Below are 23,370 nucleotides of genomic sequence, written 5' to 3'. Positions count from 1 at the left end.
TGGAAGATAGTCTGGGAGTTCCTCAGAAAGCTAACTATAGAAGTACCATAGGACCCAGCAATCCCACTACTAGGTATATACCCAAAAGAAATGAAAGCAGGAACTCCCAACAGATATTTGCACACCATAGCAGCATTATTCACAATTCTCAAAAGATGGAAGGAACCCGAGGGTCCATCAACCAATGAACAAATAAATAAAATGAGGTATATACACAAAATGGAATATTATTCAGCCAAAGAAAGGAATGAAGTCCTGATACATGTGATAACATGGCTGGACCCTGAAGACATCAAATTGAGTGAAATAAACCAGATAAAAAATAACAAATATTGTTTGATCTCACTAATTTGAAACAATTAGAATAATCAAACTCAAAGAGTCACAATCTAGAATACATGTTACCAGGAGATGGGATGAGGATAGGGAATGGGAAGTTAAGCCTTAAAATGAACAGGGCTCCTATTTGGAATGATGGAAATGTTTAGATAATGGATGGTGGTGATGGTAGCACAAAAAAAAATTGTAAATAAAATTAACAGCACTGAAATACATACCTGAAAATGATTAAAAGGGGAAAGATTAGATTGTATATATGGTAACAGAATAAAAAATTTTTAAAATCTAAGGAAGTACACTACACTGAACCTTCAGTTAAACTATGAATTTTAATTAACAATACAATTATAAAAATGTGCTATTTTCGACTGCAACAAATGTTCCACAGCAATGCAAGGTGCTGGTGGTGGGGCGGTGTATGGGAATCCTATATTTTATGCAGGATTGTTCTGTAAACCCACAACTTCTTTAATAAAATAAACAAAACAAACTGTGAAAATGTATTTGGAGCAGGAAAGGAAGGAGTGATAAGCACTATAGCTCTCATAGGATTCTAAGGATCTGACTCTTTAATTATCATGATGATGCAGATGTCTTATCTAGAATTCAGTACAGCATTTCCAAGTACATGATGGAAATAACCACTAATATTTCCTATCAGGTATTTAAAATTATATTGCCCCAAACTGAAGTTTTTCTCCCAACACTATCTTAGTGCTAAAAACTTTGCCCCCTTTAGACTCATAAGTTTAAAGTTCTAATTTCATCATTGGCACTTCTGTCTCTTCTGGTACTCTTTCCTAAAGAGTTATGATGTACTGCTAAAGAATATTTTCACATTTCTGGCTCCAGTCCACCAATATCTATCACTAAAATAATATTCCAATAGCATCCTAATTCATGTAGAAGTTCTAATCTCTCCAATATTAGATATTGCATTATTATAAATGCATTATCATAAAGAAAAAATAACTTAAGTAGGTCTAATCATCATGCTTCATGCTCAAAAACTTTTTTTCTCTATTTTCACTATAATTTTCTTAAGTCATATTTCTTCAAGGCCACATTTCTACTATTTCATATCCATGCTTTTGCTTATGCTGTTCACTCTTCCTGAACTGCACATCAACCCATGAAGAAATCCTATCCATTCTTCAAAGATCATTCAATTATTACCTCTCTCATAGAAGTCTTCCATGGTGTCTTGGCAGAAAATACCTAAAGCACTTTATCTGTACATCTCAATTTCATTTATCACCTTCTACCTTCCATTATTTACTTACTTATTTACTTATTATTTTGTTATTATACTTATCTTCATTATCAGATTATAGGGTCATTAAAGTCATAGTCCATGGAGAACTCATATTATCTCCCCAAATACCTAACACAGAGTACTATTCAAAATAAACTTGTTGAATGGATAGATAACATAAATATCAAATATAGTCAGGATGGAAAGCTATAAACATACATCAGGCACATACAAAATACCATGAAAATATTGGGATTAGGTCAGGCAGGAAATGGGAAAAATGGAATAGAGGCAGAGGAGGAATGAGGGAAAACCACAGAGCTTTTAAAGAAGGCAAGACAGGACACAGCATTCTGAATACAATAAACACTTGCAAAATTCTTACTGATTTCTGAATAAGCCTTTTAGTCCCAAAGCATGGCTACCATTAACAAAATTGTTTTCTTTATCTTCATATTCTGACACACTGTCATTAGACCATAAAAAAGCAACACAAATTACTAAGAAAGGCAAAATAACTATAACTATTCCAATACTTACTAGATTTAATAAATGAATTATTAAAATTTACATAGTATTAGATATTTTATGTATATCACATTCTTTATCAACATGTTTTAGGTAATAGTTCAGATAATTTGTCAGTTCTGTGGGGGAAAATATAATTTAAGAAATATAATATCATTATCATACCATCCTTGGGTGACTGTACAGACTTTGTAACAGCTATCATCTTCGCAGTTGGTGTTTGATCGTGACAAACCTGGTGCAAGAAATTTATCGACTTTCCTATCAAAAGGACCTAAACAAAGAAAATATTCTATGCTTACTTTATATAAAATTAAAATCACAAATCTTCAAACACTATGAATTTTCTTAACCTACATATTGGCTATTGATTTAAAACTCCAAAACAAGAACATCTATTGCAATATCAAGAAATTCTAGGAACTAAACAAATGTTATTAACAAAAGCATTTTAATATTGTATCATAATCAATTAATATGTACAAGAACAATAATCTTAAAATGCAACCAAATTTTGATAAATCTAAGATTAGAATTTTATCACATAATCCAACTATATAAAATATTAAAACATCAAAATTACAAAAATATCTCCAAACCATACCTTCCTAGATTGATCCATTGTAATAAATGAAGGAATCATTGATTTCCTCAAAGTATACTTGTCATGCCACAGTCTATCTGTTTTAACTGTTGGATCTGATGCTACAAAAAACTGCAAAGAAAAGGGCATTGAAACATTAAAAAGTGATACTGATGGCAAATATTAGTTTATCCACAGCATAAAAGAATATATTAATCACTTAAAAAGTCAAATTCTCTAGAGAGAGGAAGAATTACCCATTTATACAATAAAGCTTTTTGAAAGTATTTTGGATAAAAATCTCTAAAACCTCAACTACATATTTCCCAGACTTCTTAATCCTAAGTATAATAAAAATAACTTAAGCTTTGTCTTGAAAACTCATAATTCTCATTATGAATATCAACTAGAGTCCTCTCTATATAACATGGACCATCTAAGCACCAGAGTCTAATGGCTCACTAACACCTTAGTAAGGACTCAGATTGATAAAGCTTTTTGAATATCCTATTCACACCTGCTTTATATTGTCTTTCTCCCTTACACTCAGCTTATGTCTCTTTCTATGAGAGTGCCAGCCCTTTGTAGTCTCTCTTTTGCAGAGCCCCTAAATAAGAAATGCAGAAGGTATCGAAGGAGTTAATGTATTTATTCAGAAAAAAAAAGTCCTTTAGTACATAGACTGTCACTTACAGGTAGACCCTGGCTTACAAATGACTTAGATATTTGAGTGGCTAGTATCAGTCAACCAAATAAGTGACACTACAGCAAGTGTCCTTTTCTTCTTAGCACTTTCAGAGAATGACAATGTGCTCAGTAAGTTCCCTCCTTGGTCACTGTGCTCCTCACCTTCCCTGAACTCCAGGCTACCATCCTGGACCTCTGACATCAACAATGACACCAAGTGGTAAGGAGAACATTGTTATTGTTTCCAGTTTATTTGCCACTACAACGAGGGGATTCTGATTTTTCAGTCCTATATCCTAATATATTTATTTCTGTAACCTAGATTTCCAAAAGCAGAATTGCTGTCAAAGCAATTTTTAATTTTTACAGGCAATCCAAGATTTCCTTTCGAAATAACTGTGTGAACTGGTACTCTCATCAGCAGGATGCCCCATATTCTGCAATGCTTTTTTAATTTGTGCCAATCTGTTAGGTAAAATCAAGGCTGCCTTGTTATTGTCACTGACTACATAATTTTGGTGGCCATTTACTTTGCTTTTCCTGCGAAATGTCTTCTCATATCTTTGACCCATCCTTCTATTCACTGTCTTTTATTTATCAATATGTCAGTATGGCTCTTATATATATATATGTGTGTAGTCTCTTTTGCATACTGTAGTCTCTCTTCTTTGTAAAATAGGAGTATAGGGAAGTGGACTTGGCCCAGTGGGTTAGGGCATCTGTCTACTACATGAGAGGTCCGCGGTTCAAACCCTGGGACTCCTTGACCCATATGGAGCTGGCCCATGCGCAGTGCTGACCCGCGCAAGGAGTGACGTGCCACGCAGGGGTGTCCCCTGCATAGGGGAGCCCCACGCGCAAGGAGTGCGTCCCGTAAGGAGAGCCGCCCAGCAAAAAAGGAAGTACAGCCTGCCCAGGAATGGCGCCGCATACCCGGAGAACTGACACACGATGACGCAACAAAAAGAAACACAGATTCCCATGCCGCTGACAACAGAAGCAGACAAAAGAAGCTGCAGCAAATAGACACAGAGCACAGACAACCAGGGCAGGGGGAAGGGGAGATAAATAAATAAATCTTTAAAAAATAAAATAAGAGTATGGACAACTTGACAAACATTTAAGTACTACAAATTTATTTTCTCCAAGTTAATGATGTCATTGTTTACAGTATGTTGTTGTGCTTTGGTTTGGTTCTATTTTTCTGCAATATAAGTAAATGTCTCACTTCCTTTATGATGTCTGAGATTACTGTATTCCTAAAATCTTCCCATTTCTTGACTATAAAATTAATAGCCACAATTTTTTAAATATTTCCATAGTGTTTTTAATATTTAAATCTTTAACCCCTCTGGAATTTATCTTTGCATGCAGTATGGGAGCAGGGCAGCTCTACACTTTCTTCTAGTTACCTCTTCATGATGAGATTACTGATGAATTTTAATTTTTTCCTTAGCATACTCAAAATTTTTTTAATTTGCACAAATATTTTTAAATCAGAAAAAAGTACTGTTCAAGGAATTCAAATCATTCAAGCCAATGATTGAACATGGGGTAATCAGTAAGAAAAAAATTTTTAAGCTATGTCTTGATCTCTTACTTCATTCCTTATATCAGCCCTTGAGGCTCTTCTTTGGAACATAAAGGGGTCCTCAAAAGTCAGTTTGAGGAAGTGGACTTAGCCCAATGGATCAGGCGTCCACCTACAACATAGGAGGTCCGCAGTTCAAACCCCAGGCCTCCTTGACCTGTATGGAGCTGGCCCATGCACAGTACTGATGCACGCAAGGAGTACCCTGCCACACAGGGGTTTCCCCAGCATAGGGGGCCTCACGCTCAAGGAGTGAGTGCGCCCGGTAAGGAGAGCTGCTCAGCACAAAAGTGCAGCCTGCCCAGGAATGGCGCCGCACACACAGAGAGCTGACACAAGATGATGCAACAAAAAGAAAGACAGATTCCCAGTGCTGCTGATAAGGATAGAAGCGGTCACAGAACACACAGCGAATAGACAGAGCAGACAACTGGGGCAGGGGTGGGGGTGTGGGGGGGGCCAGAAGGGGAGAGAAATAAATTTTAAAAATTAATCTTTAAAAAAAAAAGAGCTGTTTTTATTTAAAAGAGTCAGTTTGAAACCCATCACACTAAATTATTTCCTCAGAAATCTACATGTTTACAGCACCAAAAAACATGAGAACCCAGTTTTTCCCTCTACTAAGAATACAGGCCCTCAGGCCCTATCCCTATTTAATTCTATGGGACAAAACTTACACAGAATTAGGGGTCTTGGTATCCAAGTCCTGAGCTTAAACAAGTGCTTCCCTGCACAAGAGTGCCTGCTTAGGTGGGGTTGAGGGCTGATCCCTCACATCCTCTGTTCCCCAAGCCATGCAACTTGGCATGGGGCTTTCTGCTACTGGAGGAACCCAGCTCATACTCTGGCTTTTTGGTTTTTTTTTTTTTTTTTGCGAGCTAGGAACACTCCTTCATTGCTGGTGGGAAAGTAATAGGGTGCTGTTACATGGAAGACAGTTTCACAGTTTCTCAGGAAGCTAAGTATACAATTACTATATAATCCAGCAATCCCACTACTAAGTTTATATCCAGAAGAACTGAAAGCAGGGACTTGAACAGATATTTGCACATCCATGTTCATAGCAGCACAATTCACAACTTCCAAAAAATGGAAGCAACCCAAGTGTCCATCAACCAATGAATGGATAAACAAAATATGATATACACATACAATGGGATATTATTCAGCTATAAAAAGGAATGAAGTCCTTTCATGCATGTGACAACATGGTTGATCCTTGAGGACATTATGTTGTGTGAAATAAGCCAGACACAAAAGGACAAATATTGTACAATTTCACTGACGCGAACAAATTATAATATGCAAACACAAAGAGTTAAAATCTAGAATATAATTACCAGGAGATAAAGATTGTGGTTAGAGAATGTGGGGTTGATGCTTAACTTATACAGAATTTCTATTTAGGCTGATTTTAAAGGTTTGGAAATAGATGGCTGCGATGGTAGTGTATTATTGTGAGTGTAATCAACAGCACTGAATTATACAGGTGAATGTGGTTAAAAGGGTAAACTGTAGGTCATATATTTTATTAGAAAACTAAAAGATAAAACATAGGACTGTATAACACAGTGAACCATATTGTAGATGATGGGCTATAGTTAATAACACAAGTATAAAAATGTTCTTTCATAAATATAACAAATATCTGATACTAATACAAGACGGTAATTATAGGGTGGTTGTGGTAGTTTAGGTCTTTTTTGGACCCCAGAAAATTATGTTCTTAAATTAGTCCACTACTGTAGGTGTGAACCTCTTGCAAGTGGGACCCTTTGATTAGATTAGATTCAGTTAAGTCATCCGATTAGATTACTTCAGTAAGGCAGACCCCAAAATTGGTCTTTTTTTTTTTTTTGAGGTACTGGGGTCAGGGATTGACCAGGACCTCATGCCTCATCATGCCTCATCAGGTACCCTGAATTGGTCTCTTCACTTGTTTGCTTGTTGTTTGTTTCTTTGTCTTTTTTAAGGAGCCCCAGGAACCAAATCTGGACCTCCCATGCAGCAAGCAGGCGCTCAACTGCTTGAGCCACATCTGCTTCCCCCTAGGTGGGTCTTAATCCTCTTAGTGGAGTCCTTTATAAATGGGATGAGCATACAAAGGGAAAAAAAGGCCTCAGAGACAGAGAACCACTCCCCCACCCCCTCACCCCCACTCCAAAGCTGAGAGAGAAGATCCTGGAAGCCTGAAGCTGAAATTAATGGAACCTGGGATAGAGAAAGCCCCAGGAGCAGGGAAGAAGCTGGAGGAAGCAGAGGCTGAAAGCAAAAGTACTCTGAGTCTAGATGCAGATAAGTCCAGGACTGCCTGCAGCCACTTCCGGGAGAGGGAATTGCCTGATTAAGCCTTGAACAGGACACTTTCTCAGTCTAGGAACTGTAAGCATATTAGTTAATAAAGCTCCATTGTAAAAGCCAATCCATTTCTGGTATATTGCCTTGGCAGCCTCTTAGCAAACTAAAACAGTGGTATAGTGGGGAAAATAATAAACCTAATATAAACAATGGACAATAGAACTATTTTAATAATCTCTCATTAACTATAACAAAGATAACTACTGTTAAAAAAATAGTTCAATTATTTAAAAAGACATATCATCAACAGTAATAAATTTTACCAAATACAAGATGTTCACAGTGGGGTGGTATATGGGAATCCTGTACTTTAAGCATGATTGTTCTGTAAACTCAGAACATCTCTTTAAAAAAAAAGTAAACATCAGATTAATGATTGGGACACCTGTCAACATTATGAGTGTTCTACATTTAAAATTACTGGACAATTGTTTATGGGACCATAAACAACCACATTTAATTAAAAAACAGCATGTAATTCTACAGACTTTATTATTAATATTACCATGAAACAATCATCTTCACCATATTCATAATAGAAAACAAGCTTAAATATAAAATACCAAATTTATCAAAATTTGTCTTACTTTATAATCAACTAACTCCTTCCATATCTGTATAGCAAGTAAACAGTTTATGAGATAATTTTTAAGGTGTCATATGGTTTCCCCATTATTTCCCTAAGGGCAATTTATAGTACTACTCTCTTCTCATAGCTCATTCAAAACCTTAAGAATTTCCATTTCTAACACTTCCTAGAGAAAGACAACGCTTAAATTCCCATCTCCTGGAAACCACCATTAAAAGAGAAAAATCTTGCAAGTGAAAAAAACAGAATGTATCTCCTTAATCATCTCCCATTAGCTTAAAATGATTTAGGTGTCAGCACACAGAATCTAGCCCTGAGAAGTGTGAATGAAGATGCAGGCAAAAGAAACTCTGCATGCCGCACCCTCAGTGTTTTGAACAATGGGACAGCCATTTAGGGCAATGTGCAGCAAAGATCTTGATCAAAGTTATGCCTCAGACTATTGCAGGTAAGAGTCCACAATATAGAATATTTTCAAATGAGAACAATGGGTCCTACTTACAAACAAGCAAATATCTGTATGAATCTACATATGTACACTTCACAGATTAACCATTACTAACAGCACTTGAGTAGATTAATCCAACTATTCAAAAATACGTATTAAGCACCAAACAAGTTTCAGGCACTGAGTTCACAATAAAACATTATGAAACATGGAATCTTCTATCAAGGAACTTACAAGGTAGATGAGATAAATGTGAGAATAATTGCAATAAGATGAAGAAAGTAATGATTCATATAAAAGCTGAAGTAAAATAAAATATTACAAAAAATCAGAGAAGGGAAACTCAATTCCAAGTAGGAATGGAAACAAATATTTAACTTAGTGCCTATAAAGTGCCAGGTATTATTCAAGGTACTGAGGATATAGCAGTGAACAATTCAGAAAGTCCCTTACAAAGCTTCTACTGGAGTAGGAAAGAGGCGAGCACTTAGCACTACCTGGTAATATAGAAAAATAAAGCAGGGTGGAGATAATATTGAGAGGGGAGAGAAACCTTTTAGGTTGGGGGATTCATCAAGAAAGGCTCTGAAGAGGTAGGGGTGGGTTTGTGTTTGGGTGTGTTCATGTGCACAGGGCAAGTGCCATGTTATTCAATCTAATGTTAATAGTGATGCATATGTGTGTTCACATGCTTAGGGCAGGTACTCTGAGTATTCAAACTAATGTTAATGATGACAGGGTCTTATACTTGATCCCTGTAAATAAAGGTTGATGTTATCAATTTTGTATAGTCAATGTCCTTTATAAGTAGGCATATAAATAAGAGCCAAAATTTTTATGACCACATGGAAGAGACTGTTACCTTCAATTTCAGCTAAAGTTTTTATCTTTACACATCCGTTTAAATTATTAAAGAATTCATTGATGTTTACATTATAGACTTTTTAATTTATATTTTTTCTAAATCTAAACACATACCTAATGAATATGTCACTACCATAATGAGGCTATATCATTACTTTAACAAATAATTAAATTGCCCCCGATAGACATTTTTTAAAACTTTGAAAACCCACCAAGAATAATCTAAAAGGTTACTTAGTCACGATGCTAAGGTTGCCCTGTAGCTTGCCATTGAACATATTTGATTAATTGCATATAAATTGTATTTGTCTACTCTTCACTTAAACAGAAAAGCTAGTTTTTACAGACAACACACTAATTTATCCTGATAGTTGGAATGTAGCCAAATTTTTATCAGTATGAACAGTAAAAAAATTAATTTAAAAAAGAAAATAAATCTCAGACAATTCAGTCATCTTTAGAAGTTACGAAAGCATTACTTCACCTAAGGGCAAAGTAGCATGCAATTACTCTAGTAGAAAACATCTACTGGCAAACACAAAGAGCCATAGGTACATTTTAGATTATAATTAATCCTGTGAAAAATATATAAAGAGGAGAAAAAAAATCAAGGTCAGAATATAATTGCAATATGCTTTTATTTTATTGATGCATTTTCCACTCAAGGCTCTTTAATTTTCACCATTATGTCAAACACAGAAAGAACTGAGGAAAAAAAATAAAACATAATTGTACCATGGTTTCTCATTAACTATTGGACAAATGCCAAGGTCTCTCTACTAAAAACAGAAATAAAGAGGGTAATTTTCTTAGCAAGCAACTTAATTTCTAAGAATCAGATCCATTAATACAGACCATTAAAAGATTCCAACTTCAACTTGTCAATCATCTAAGCAACTACCAAGAAAAGCTTTCTCCTAAAGCCACACCTTGAGGAAAGAAAAAAAAAAGGCATTTGGACAAGAAGAATGGGTAAACTGGTCAGTTCTTTGTCTAATAAAGGATAATTTAGGAGGTAAATTTATAAATTACAGTATTTCAGGAGTTAAGATATAAAAATGCCAAAAGGCATTCCATATGGTAAACTTTTAAATTTCAATAATTCTTAGCAAAAACATAAAAGGAACTAAATAACAAGAGTACTGAAGGGATCCAAAGAGATATTCCACTGCAACAGATATAGTTCGCTGACCTAAAATTCCAATGATGTAATTTTTTGGATAATAGAACATTTAAAGTAAGCATTTGAAGAAAGTCTAAAATTTTCTAATTTCAAAGCAAGAGAGCTTAATTTAAAATTTTCCTACTTGAAGAACCTATCCTTTATAGCTCTGCCAAGCTTATCCTAAAAGCCAAAAAGAAAAAAAAAAGCTATTTTGTACTTAAACGTATTGACATAATTTATTTACCTCAGTTTACAGGGGTGGGAAATCATGCTTAGCTAAAAGCATAACACACTGGCTTCTCTAGATGTTAACTGCAACAAATGAGAAAATCTGGTTTGATTTTACAGTACTGTTTTTTAAGAACCAAAAAATAATTTCAAACATTTCCCCTAATCTAAAAGTACTTCTACACAAATCATTCAAAGTACCTCTTTTCTGACAGTACTTTATTTTTGCCTGCCTTTGCATTTCATCACAACACAAGACAAAATAAGAACTGATAGCATTCTCTGCACTACTGTACTGAACGCCTCTGAGATTAGGGACCCTATCTTTTTTGCTTCTTGAAAAGTAAAATACCAACATCTGGACCTAGAAGCAGTTTGTAATGATGCTACACTAGAAATAGCAATATCCATATACCATCTGAAATCTTTTCTTTCAGATAAAATGAATAAGGTAAAAACCCATCCTTCAGTTACCAATCAGCCAAACCCAGAGGCATCTAATCAAGGAAACTTACACAATGCTTGGCACTGAGCAAGAAGAGAAATAATACCTTAGGATACAGGTAAACTGTCAGATGTTTTAAAGAGCTTCCTGGTAGAATATAAGCAAAAAAGCCTTTACAAATAAAGCAATCTTTAGGTAGACACTGGAAATTCTCTGCAATTGGTGGCAGCCTAATGCAAGAAAGTTACCATCAAGGAGTGGATGGAATGGGAGTTTTTCTTGGGGAATAAAAAACATAATAGTTGATCAAGCCTAGAGAACACTGACTACTAGAGAAATTCTTTAGTTAAGAAAGCTATTTAACTTTTCTTTATTCTCTCAGGTAGAACCTAGGAATAGAACTGTTTGGCCATATGGAGTACATACACTTAACTTTTGGTGGAAGAGCTAAACTGTTTTCCAAAGCAGTTGCCCCATTCTACATTTCCACCAGCAACGAATAAGTGCCAATATCTCCATATCCTTGCCAAATCTTACTTTGTTTGTTCTTTATTATTATTATAACCACCCTACTGGGTGTGAGGGGTATATTATTATGGTTTTTATTTGACTATTCGTAATGACTAAAGATGCTTAGCATCATTCCATTTTCATATGTTCTTTGGAGAAATATGATTTGCAAATATTTTACCCCATTCTGTGGGTTGTCTTTTCACTTTCTTGATAGTGTCCTTCAATGAACCGAAGTTTTTAATTTTGATGAAGTCCAATTTATCTATTTGATACTTGTGCTTTGGGTGACATTTTTTAAAAGCATTGCCTAATACAGTCATGAAGATTTGAATCTGTTTTCTTCTAAAAGTTTTATAGTCTTACTTAGCTCTTGCATTTAGGTTTGTGATCCATTTTATGATATGGTATGAGTAAAGGTCCAAATTCATTCTTTCACATGTGGATGTCCAGTTGTCTCACCAGTATTTGTTCAAAGATTATTCCTTCCCTATAGAATGTGCCTGGCACCCATGTCAAAAGTAAAATGACCATTGATAAACAGTTTATTTCTGGACTCTCAATTCTTGTCTCTCCTATGTCAGTACCACACTATCTCGATTAATGTGATTTTGTGGTTAAGTTCTGAAATTGGGAAATTTGATTCTCAAACTCGTTCTACTTTTTCAAGATTGTTTTTGCTATTCAAGTTCCCTTACAATTCCATATGAATTTTAGGATCCGATTGTCCATTTCTATAAAAAAAGGATTTTGGAATTTTGATATGGATTGCATCTTAATATGAAGATAAATCTAGGGAGTACTGCCATCTTAACAATATAAGTCTTCCAATCCATGAACATGAGATGTTTTTCCCACTTATCTTCTTTAATTTTTTTTTAAGATCTATTTTTTATTTATTTCTTCCCCCACCCCATTGTCTGCTGTGTCCATTCGCTATGTGCTCTTCTGTGTCTGCTTGAATTCTTGTCAGCCACACCAGAATCTGTGTCTCTTTTTGTTGTGTCACCTTGCTGCATAGCTCTCCGTGTATGTGGCGCCACACCTGGGCAGGCGGCTCTACTTATAGGGCATGCTCCTTGCACATGGGGCTCCCCTACGCGCGGGACACCCGTGTGGCACGGCACTCCTTGTGCACATCAGCACTGCGCGTGGGCCAGCTCACCACACAGGTTAGGTGGCCCTGGATTTGAAACCTGGACTTCCCATGTGGTAGGCGGACACTCTATCCATTGAGCCAAATCTGCTTCCCTCTTTAATTTCTTTAAACAAAGTTTTATAGTTTTCAGTATATGAGCCTTTTACTTTCTTGGTTAAATTTATTCCAAAAGTATTTTATTCTTTAATTGTATTGTAAATGTAATTTTGTTGTTTTTTAAAGATTTATTTATTCACCGTCCTTGCCACTTGCACTGGCCTCTGTTCCATGTCCATTAATTGCATGTTCTTCTCTGTCTGCTTGTCTCCCTTTGTTGGGTCATCTTGCTGCGCCAGCCCTCCGTGGGTGCCAGCCATCAGCTCTCCACAGACTCAGGCCAGCTTGCCTTCACCAGGAGACCCTGGGAATTGAAACCAGGGCCTCCCATATAGTAGACAGGAGCCTAATTGCTTGAGCCACATCTGCTTCCCTGTAACTGTTTTTAAGATTTTTTTGTTTTGTTTTTTTTGAGGTACCAGGGGCCGAGGATTGAACCTGGGACCTCATATGGGAAGTTGGTACTTAACCACTGAGCCACATCGGCTTCCCTGTGTTGGTTTTTTTCATTTTGCCTGTTGTTTTTGTTTTTTCAGAAGGCACCAGGAACTGAACTCAGGACCTTCCTGGGTTCTGGGAGCTCAACTGCTTAAGGCACATCTGCCCCCTAATTTTTTTCCAATTATTCATTGCCACTGAGAGTAATATTACTGAGTTACGTATATTGATCTTGTATCCTGAAGCTTTGATGAACTTCCTTACTAGCTTTAATGGGTTTTTTTGTGTGAGTTCTTTAGAGTTTTCAACATGTAAGATCATGTCATTTGCAGATACAGTTTTACTTCCTCCTTTCCATTCTGGAGGTCTTATATTTCTTTTTCTTGCCAAATTGCTCTAGAACTTCCTACACAATGTTGAACAGAGTGGACAGGAGTAGACATCCCTATCTTACTCCTGATCCTAGTGTGAAAGCATCCAGTCTTATACCATTAGGTATGACTTTAGCTGTTCATTTTTCAGATCCTTATTAGATTAAGGAAGTTTCCTCTTTTCATAGTTTGTTGAGTGTTTTTATAACAAAAGGGTATTTGATTTTGTCAAATGCCTTTTCTGCGTCAACTGAGATGATCATATGTGGTCCCTTCCTTCATGCTAGTGATATGATATATTATATTGATTGATTTTTTAATTTTGAACTACCCTTGCATTCCTGGGATAAATCCCACTTGTTCATGATGTATAATTCTTTTATTATGCTGTTGAATTCAGCTTGCCATTATAGTATTAAGAATTTTGCATTTATAGTCATAAGGGAAATTGGTCTATAATTTTCTGTTGCCTTTGTCTGGCTTTCGTATCACAGTAATACTAGCCACATAAAATGAGTTAAGAAGTGATCTCTTTTCTATTTTTTTGAAAAGCTAGTGAACAATTGGTATTAATTCTTCTATACACATTTGGTGGATTTTTACAAGTGAAATTATTTGGTCCTGGGCTTTTGCTGTGGAAAACTTTTTATAGACTTAATCTCTTTACTTGTAAGTGTATTTAGATTTTTAAATTTATTCTTGACATAATTTTGGTAGTTTGTGTTTCTAGAAATTTGTCCATTTCACATAGGTTAGCTAACTTATTTGCATACACATCTGCATACAATTGTTCACAATAATCTTATAATCCCTGTAAGGCCTAGTAATATTCCTACTTTTATTCTTATTTTAGCAATTTGAGCTTTTTCTCTTTTTTACTAGGTAAATCTAACTATATGGTTTGTCAATTTTGTTCATCTTTAAATGAACAAACTTTTTGTTTCACTGGTTTTCTCTAATGTCTTCTATTCTCAATTTATTTCACTTTAATCTTTCTTTCCTTCTACTTACTTTGGGTTCAGTTTACTCTTCTTTTTTTTTTTTAATTTCTTAAGGTAGAGGTTAAGTTATTGGTTTGAGATCTTTCTTCTTTTGAAATGTAGGCATTTACAACTATAAATTTCCCTCTGCCTACTGGTTTTGCTGCACCCCATGAATTTTGGTATGCTGTTTCTATTTTTCTCCATCTCAAAGTATCTTCTAATTTTCCATCTTCTCTCACCAAAGATCACTGGTGGGAGAAGATGTGACTCAACTGATTGAACTCCTGCCTCCTACATGGGAGGTTCCAGGTTCAGTTCCCAGTGCCTCCTTAAAAAAAAGCAAAAATGAACAACAACAACAACAAAAAACAACTCAGAGAAGCCAAAGTGGCTTATTGGTTGAGTGCTGGCTTCCTACATTTAAAAAAAAAAAAAAAAAAAAAGATCATTGGTTATTTAAGAGTGTGTTGTTTAATTTCCAAATATTTGTAAATTATCCTCACTTTCTTCTGTTATTGTTTTCTGATTTCTATTCCTCTGAGGTCTGTGAACATATTTTGTATCATTTCAGTATTTCTAAGTTTATTAAGACTTGTGTTGTAGCCTAACTCATGGTCAATTCTGAAGAATGTTCCATAGGGACTTGAGAAGGTTTATCAGTGTTCTACAGATGTTATATGATAACCAGTAAATAAAGAACCTTAAAAGAAACAGGGGAAAAAGGATAAAAATTAGTATAGTAAAATATCAGCATTTGGATAATCTGGGAGAAGGACATCTGGAAATGTTTTGTACATTTCTTACAACTTTTCTGGAAGTGTGAAATTACATCAAATTAAAATAATTTTAAATAAAAAATCTTACCAGTGAGGCAAGATCTGAGGTAAGTTCTTTAAGGATAATTTAAGGTACTAACGTTAACATTATATTCAATAGGAATGGATGTTTACTTAGTATTTTATCTTTAATAAATAAAACCTGAAAGTTTGTCTTATATTTTCACATATTGTAAGCAAAAAAAGTTCTAAAAAATTTTATCAGTTTTATGCAATCTGCTTTTCTCACACCTCAGTGAATTAATGTTTTAAAAAAAGAGGAGGGAGGAAGAAGAGGAGAGGGAAGAGAAAGAGGAGAAGGAGGAGAAAATCTAAAGGAAAATAAATTTCAAGCATTTTGTCCAATTCTCTCTCCCTTCTCCATCAACTCTCCAGTCTCATAATTCCTATAAGGAAAAAAAAAACAGTAACACATAAAATAGAAAATCATTAAAGAACTGGTGATACATTTAAGGACAATTTTTAAACACGGGTATATATAAAGCATTGGTGATACAATTAATGTCTATCTACTTTAAAAACCTGATCCTAGTAAATATAAATTATTTCCAAGAAAAATACAAACAAACAAATTTGGAATTAGGTACTAAGTCCAAAGAAGAGAATTAGTCAGTTTTTGGCTCTAATTGTTAACAATATATATCCCAGTAAACATAAAGATTCAGACAGCAAGTCCTCTGAGGAAAACCAGATTCATCAAATCAGTTGATTAGTGGCCATTAAACAGTTAAACTCTTCCAAATATCCAATTATAATCAATATATTAATTATTGGGTGGGTTGGAATATAGTTGATTTAGTAAATAAATGATAAATTTTTCACCTTATTATAATCCTAATTTTTTAAGACTATCTTAAAAGATTACTTTTTTTCAAAAAGGCAGAAAAAAGATAGGCTCAAACTGAAAATAATAAAATCTAGAGACTTTTATTTCTGGCTTACAAGGTCAAGCTATTTCTCATATATTTCTCATAGCTATATTTACATAGCTAACTACGGCTGATCATATAAGAACTATAATATAAAAAGAATATACCCACATCCTTAAAAGGTACATTTATTTTTTCATTTTCTTAACCACAAGATCACTTAGACTCTCATAAGCTCATAAATGACAGATAATTTTTCTTATGTGATAATGGTCAGGAGATTTAATAAGCATTCTAAATAATCAATTGCACAGATTTTTAAAAAGCTTGCAAAATTCATATCATCCTGTAATTAGAGAATAGATCTCAAATGTATTAAAAATGACAACTTAACCTCTATCAATGGATAAAGATTACTCAAAAGGTTCCTTACCATAAAAGAGATGATAAAAATTGACTAGAACAAGAATTTGTCTCCATTTTATCTTGAAAAATTAAGTCTTACTTGAAGTTCTAATTCGAAAAACAACTATTTATGGCACTTCCCGGAAATAGTACATAAAAATATAGACTCATGGTTAACAATGAATACAAGTTACCTTCCCTCCAGATAGCATGATATTTTTAACATATATGAACTCTATGATTCCATTTATGTAAAATTCTAAAACAGACAAAACTAATTATGTTGTTAGAAGTAAAAATAGTGTTTACTTTTGGAGAGCAGGAAGGAAGCAGTAAGAGAATGTATGATGGTGTACTGATAGTGCACTCTTTCCTGACCTGATGGTAGCTCATTTCGTAACAAAAACATCAAGCACTAAGCCTATGATTTGTGTATTTTTCCATTAAGTATATCTCAATAAAAAAAGGTTGCTGCTGAGCTTGGTGGTAAACATTAATACCAGTTAAAAGTCTAAATAATTGATTAAAGTATAAAGGCAAAGCAAATCAAACTTATTTTTTAATCCTGGAAGAAAAGGCAATTTTTATAGATTGTATATAAAAATTAATAACATAATAGAGATCTAAACAGAAAACAGAAATTAAGTGTACAAAGGGGAAGATACCTGGGAAAAGTGTAAAATTCTTCCTCTGAGTTGAAGAGGGTGGTTCAAAGAAATCAGTTTGCTCTTGACTTTGACATTTAAAAAATAAGACATTGAGGAAAGCTTTGAAAAATGTTCCAGTAACCTTTAGTAAAATGGAACATAATACCTTTCAAAACTTTCAATTCATATTTTTAGAATAAAAGATAATTCATCTAGCAAAAGGAACATAGGAAGCATAAAAACACTTCTTAATCTAATGTATAAATTCAATATGCAATCCCTGTAAAAAAAAAAAAAAAAAAAACCCAAAGAACTTTCAGCAGAAGTGCCAAGATGATTTAAAATTCATATGTAAGTATAAATGGGCAAAGCATCATGGAAAACTCTGAAAATAACAAAGGGTAAGTACTCATCCTACCAAATTTATCACATCATAAAACTACAGTAATTTAAATAATATTGACAGATGTATAGCAAAAAATCAAACAGAAGAAAAGAAGGTGTAGGAAAAGACTCAAGTATACATGAGAATTTAGTATATGATAAACTTTAAGTCTGGTCAAGGCTATAATTCTTTCTATCATTCTTACAACTTTTCCATAAGTCTGAAATTATGTCAAACAGTTAAAAGAACAAATTAAAAGAAAGAACCTCAATTACAGACAGAAGATATCCAAAAATATAAAGCCATCCCATGATTCAAATTTTGAAAGACAAATTCACAGAAAAAAATGGCAAAAGCTATCAATGGCATTTAGTAGAAGAAATGAAAGTAGCCAAGAGTTGTAAAAAGCTGTTCATTCTCACTTATAGCCAGAAAAATGCAAATAAATATGATAGTGAGGTGCCACATTTACAACAATTTTATTAAAGTTGACTAATATGAAGTTCTGGCAAAGGTGCAGGAATGGAAACCTTAGCATAGCTGATAGTAGAATACAATGGTATAGCTAATCTAGAGTTCAAAATGGCAGTATATGTAAATGTAAATGTAAAGGATGTATTCCCTATGATCCAGCCAATTCCATTTTCCAATTAGCAAAACTCAAAAATATGTACATAGAAGCATTTATATTAATAATGTTCATGGCGGCAGACTTGGCCGAGTGGTTAGGGCATCCGTTTACCACATGGGAGGTCCGCGGTTCAAACCCCAGGCCTCCATGACCCTTGTGGAGTTGTCCCACGCGCAGTGCTCATGTGCTCAAGGAGTGCCGTGCCACGCAGGGGTATCCCCCGCGCCCCACACACAAGGAGTGCGCCCTGTAAGGAGAGCCGCCCAGTGCGAAAGTGCAGGCTGCCCAGGAATGGCGTCGCACACACGGAGAGCTGACACAAGATGACGCAACAAAAAGAAACAGATTCCCGTGCCGCTGACAACAATAGAAGCAGACAAAGAAGACGCAGCAAAGAGACACAGAGAACAGACAACGGGGGGAGGGGGGAATATATAAATAAATCTTAAAAAAAAATAATGTTCATAAGATTCAACTACAAAGAACATTACTTTCCATCAACAGGAAAGCAGTAAATAAGAAATGGTATATCTACATAGTGAAATAATATGCAACAGTAAGGTAAAAGGAAATATACTGTCATGGAAAAAAGCTAGAGTATATACTAAGTAATTTGTACAATATATATGTATGATACTTATTACACACAAACAGTATAATGCCATTTATGTGTTTCAAAAGCATACACTACAAAACACCATATATAATCAGTCCTGCTATGATGCTTGTTTTAAAAACAGTAATTTGTTCCAATATAACTGACATAGTAGCATAATGCAAATTTCATGTTTATATCTTCTCTGCATCTGAGGGAAACATTAGGTGAACACAGGAAACTGCATCTAGCTGAGCTGAACTGCATAGGGATACACAAATACATGCATGAACATATACAGACACACTGCCCTCAAAATCCACCACTTACCTTAATTCACTGTGGGTGAACATAAAGTGCCATATTTATTGTAATATATATGTATTTCTTAACCATTAAACATGGGTAAAATTGTGCTGCCACTCTACTAGGTTCCTGTTGTTTTTTTTTTTATGTCATTGACAAGTTTTTGAGCATGGTGCCCCTAACCCCACTTTTTGCCAGAAATTCTATGGCTTTTTATTCTGTGATTTTTGCAAAACACAGTGATTTTTAGGAATACATGTGTTGCATTAAAGTATAACTGATTGTATTTTGATAGGTATATATATATACATATACAAACAACTTCTTTTGTCATAATTTTTACCACTATAATCAAAATGACTTTATAAGGAATTGCAAAGAAAACTAAATGAAGACTCAGGAGAAACCTAGTCCTTGCAAGTACACTTGGACAAGTGATATGAGCTTGCTGAACCTCAGCTTCTCACTGGATTAAAACTGGAATAAGGGAAGCAGATATGGCTCAATGGATAGAGCTCCACCTACCATACAGGAGGGCCAGGGTTCAATACCCAGGACCTCCTGGCCCATGGGGTAAGCTGGCCCTCGTGGAGTGCTGCCACATGTAAGAAGTGTCACCCCGCACAGGGGTGCCCCCCACGCAAAGAGTAGCCCCCGCGCAACGAGTGCAGCCCCGTGCAGGAGAGCAGACCACTCAGGAGTCGTGCCGCCCACATGGAGAGTTGATGCAACAAGATGACACAACAAAAAAGAGACACAGAGAAGAGACAATATGAGACACAGTGAACTAGGAGCTGAGGTGGAGCAAGACAATGATCACCTCTTGCCCACTCCAGAAGGTCCAGAATGGGTTCTCAGAGCCACTAATGAGAATACAACAACAGACACAGAAGAACACACAACAAATGGACACAGAGAGCAGACAAGGGGGGAGAGGGGAGAATAGGGAAGAAAAAAAAAAAAAAACTGGAATAACAATTTTCCACTAGCCAAAACAGCTCTGCTGTGAAAAGAGATTAATTTGCTTTCAAAGAGATGTGGAAAATACACATGCCATCCAAATGAAGTGTGATAGTATTACTTTAATCAAGGGGGAAAAACCAACAAAAATAATTGAAGTGTTCATGCTTTTTAAATCCAAGTCAAAAAATGCAATATTATTACTTACTTCATGGTATGTGTCCTCTAGCTCTCCATCATATATCCAGCGGTAAAGAAAATTCAAAACAGGATGAGATACTAAGCTAAGAATATGCTGTACTAGAGATCTCATATATGGATCTCCTGTTTTTGTATAAGCATGGACTGCTGAGGCCAATTCACCACCTTTCCTTCCTGGGGGTAGGGAAACAATAAATGAAATATATTCACATTTAAACTCACAATAGAAACCAATCACTTAACACCAATCAAAAATGTCAAAATAATCAAGATAAAGTTTAATGTCTTAATACCACTTTTTGGACTCAGAAGAAGCAGTAAATACGCAATGGATGATAAGTCAAGATACCAAGTAATCTCGTATTATCTGACTTATCTTTTCATGACTGCTAATAAGTATTTCAGTAGCAAAAAGTTTGACTCACCATATGATCATGAATTATAAGATGGCTTTTGCCCTTTTTAACTGTGACACATATTAAGACTCACACTTTATATTGCAATCCAGTACACACTTACATATATATAATAATTAAAAGCTTTACAAAACAACCTTTTTTTCTTGGTATATAATATGCTGGTCTCAATTCACAAAGTTCATTTCACAATCCATTAATGGGTGGCAATTTACAATCTGAAAAACACTGCTCTAAGTGGATACAATAATACTCTGGGTTCTGGGAGAAGAGCACAGTATGAAATATTAGAAGTGACAAAAATCAGGTCTAAAACTATAAGCAAATGAAGACTTTCTTATATTATGCTAAGAATTCTGAATTTTATTAGATTACCAGGAGATTTTAAGCAAAGAACTGACATGATCTGATCTTAAGATTCTTCTCATATTTGCACATGCAGGGAAGATATACAAAGAGCATAGATTAAATAGTGTCAAGGGAAAGGCAGAGATTTGAGACATATGGAAGTGCTGAAAGTAACAGGACTTCAGTGGCTAAATGGGAAGAGATGGGAAAACTGGGAGCAAGATCTAGGAGGACTCTGGCAGGAATCCAATTCTGGGGAAGTGCCAGTCATTGGAAAAATACAGATTATTTATTTATTGTGTTTGACACCTTTCCTTCTGAGGAGTGCCAAAAGGTAGGGGAGGCAATGCCATGGGTGGCATAATGATGAACTGAGTTCTAGATAGGTTGAATTTCATCCAATAGAGATCATCATCCAATAGAGATGATGATAGCCAACATTTATTAAGTTCTTACTCCATGCCAGACTGCTTGCTTTTTATATCTCATTTACTCCTCAAACTAATCTTATGAGTATCCCAATATCACAGATGAGAAAAAAAGAGAATGAGATTCATGGCCAAAGTAACACAGTGAAAAAAGTGTACAGAAGGCAACCAGCATTATAGACTGAGAGCTCAAGAGATTGATAAACTAACTATTCAAATAAGGGAATTTTAACATACAGATAGTAAACACAGACATGGACTATACCATCAGGAGAAATGAAAGCAAAAAGTCAAACGCTACGAAATGCTGTTAGAAAAGGTAAGCAACAGAGGAATATAATAAAAGTTACAGCATCAAGAATCACACACACAAAAAAAATCTTTAGAAGTTTGATACCTTCCTCCTTCCTCCATTTCAATGAAATGAGCTTCTTCAAAGTATCAATATTTGACCACAATGACAACTGGCTATTTTCCCTAAAAATTCATATCCATTAATTTGTATTCAACCAACATACTTATGGCTATTAAAAGGATTCAGAAGGGCAAGGTACAAAAATAGAAATAGATAACATTCCCTAAAAACTGTTTGGAAATAAAGCAAGTTTATAAGATACATGCATAAGAAATACAAAATGACCTTGACAGTGATCAACCAGAGCTGCAAGGGTCTTCAGTCTTATTTTAGGGTCATATGTCCAAACCAGGAGGCGCCGAAGTGTTAAGCTACTCTCAAGTCCCAAATTGACCCCCTGATCATCCTCTAACTGTAGCTGAAAAACAATTAGAGAGATAATGTTTTAGTATAAATATTTAAATGTTACAACATTTCTAAATCTATAGAAAGTGAATATGAGAAACTGATTAGTCTCATAAAAAGTCCCTTTGAGAGAGCCATGGTCCTTTTCAAGCTACAAGTGATCTATTTATGTTACAAAGGACCCTGAAAATGAAAAATTAATTGGCTCTAGGGTAAAGTAAGTTTGTACACTCTTTACAAACAGTATTATCAGAAAGATTTGTGTCTTTTAAAAGTAATGTATGCTATGAGCAGATGTAGCTCAGTGGTTGAGCGCCTGATTCCCATATATGAGGTCCCAGTTCAATCCTCACTGCCTCCTTAAAAAAATAAAACAAGAATGTATGAAGAAATATTCTAGATATTCTAGATAGTTGTAATTTTTAGAACACTTGAAAACCACGAAGAAATTAAAATAAAAACAAAATGTTTACCTGGGAATGTAACACGGAAAGCAATCGATAGTATTCTTTGAGTTCTTGGTGCAAGGCTGCACAAAAGCTCTGTATGAGAAGGAATACTATGTCTAAAACACAACATATCCATTACATATCAACACATTTAAATGTAGAGGCCCATAACTTTTAGATAAAGTGCAAACGAAGTTCAGCATCATTTATATTCTAGTTCTGTCAATGGTTCCCTCCTATAGTAGTTGTAATCATAATATATATTTTACTAATGTCAGGGAAGTGTTGTCCCTTAGGACAAAAAGCAGGAACTTTACAGGAGAGAAATAAGAGAAAATGTGGCACATTTTTTATAAAGCCAAAAGTGTATTTACTTCAGAGAATTACCCTTATTTTATAAGATTATGTCCCTTCTAACTTTGTGGAGTTAAAATAAAATTTTCTTTAATGCTCTTAACTGGCAAGCACTGTTTATTAATGTCTGCATTAAAGTAAGA

At 34.9% G+C, this 23,370-nt stretch overlaps 1 protein-coding gene across 3 annotated transcripts in view; it reads right to left on the bottom strand.

Moving 5' to 3' along the window:
* Positions 1 to 23,370, bottom strand: part of TUBGCP3 (tubulin gamma complex component 3) — a 125,251-nt gene that overhangs the window by 64,049 nt on the left and 37,832 nt on the right. For all 3 annotated transcript variants that reach the window (XR_011645804.1, XM_004450720.5, XM_012522297.4), the window contains exons 9-13: positions 22,898 to 22,966; positions 22,305 to 22,437; positions 20,480 to 20,646; positions 2,727 to 2,837; positions 2,288 to 2,396 (exon numbers count right to left, since the gene is read on the bottom strand). Coding sequence is in view for 2 of the 3 variants with exons in the window: in XM_004450720.5 (XP_004450777.2) it covers positions 2,288 to 2,396; positions 2,727 to 2,837; positions 20,480 to 20,646; positions 22,305 to 22,437; positions 22,898 to 22,966 (589 nt within the window). In the remaining variant the exon portion in view is untranslated. The remainder of the gene's footprint in view (positions 1 to 2,287; positions 2,397 to 2,726; positions 2,838 to 20,479; positions 20,647 to 22,304; positions 22,438 to 22,897; positions 22,967 to 23,370) is intronic.

Source organism: Dasypus novemcinctus, chromosome 15 (genome assembly GCF_030445035.2).
Source record: "Dasypus novemcinctus isolate mDasNov1 chromosome 15, mDasNov1.1.hap2, whole genome shotgun sequence".
Lineage (NCBI taxonomy): Eukaryota > Metazoa > Chordata > Mammalia > Cingulata > Dasypodidae > Dasypus > Dasypus novemcinctus.
Note: the sequence above shows the minus strand (reverse complement) of the source record. Positions and strands in the feature narration are given on the sequence as shown.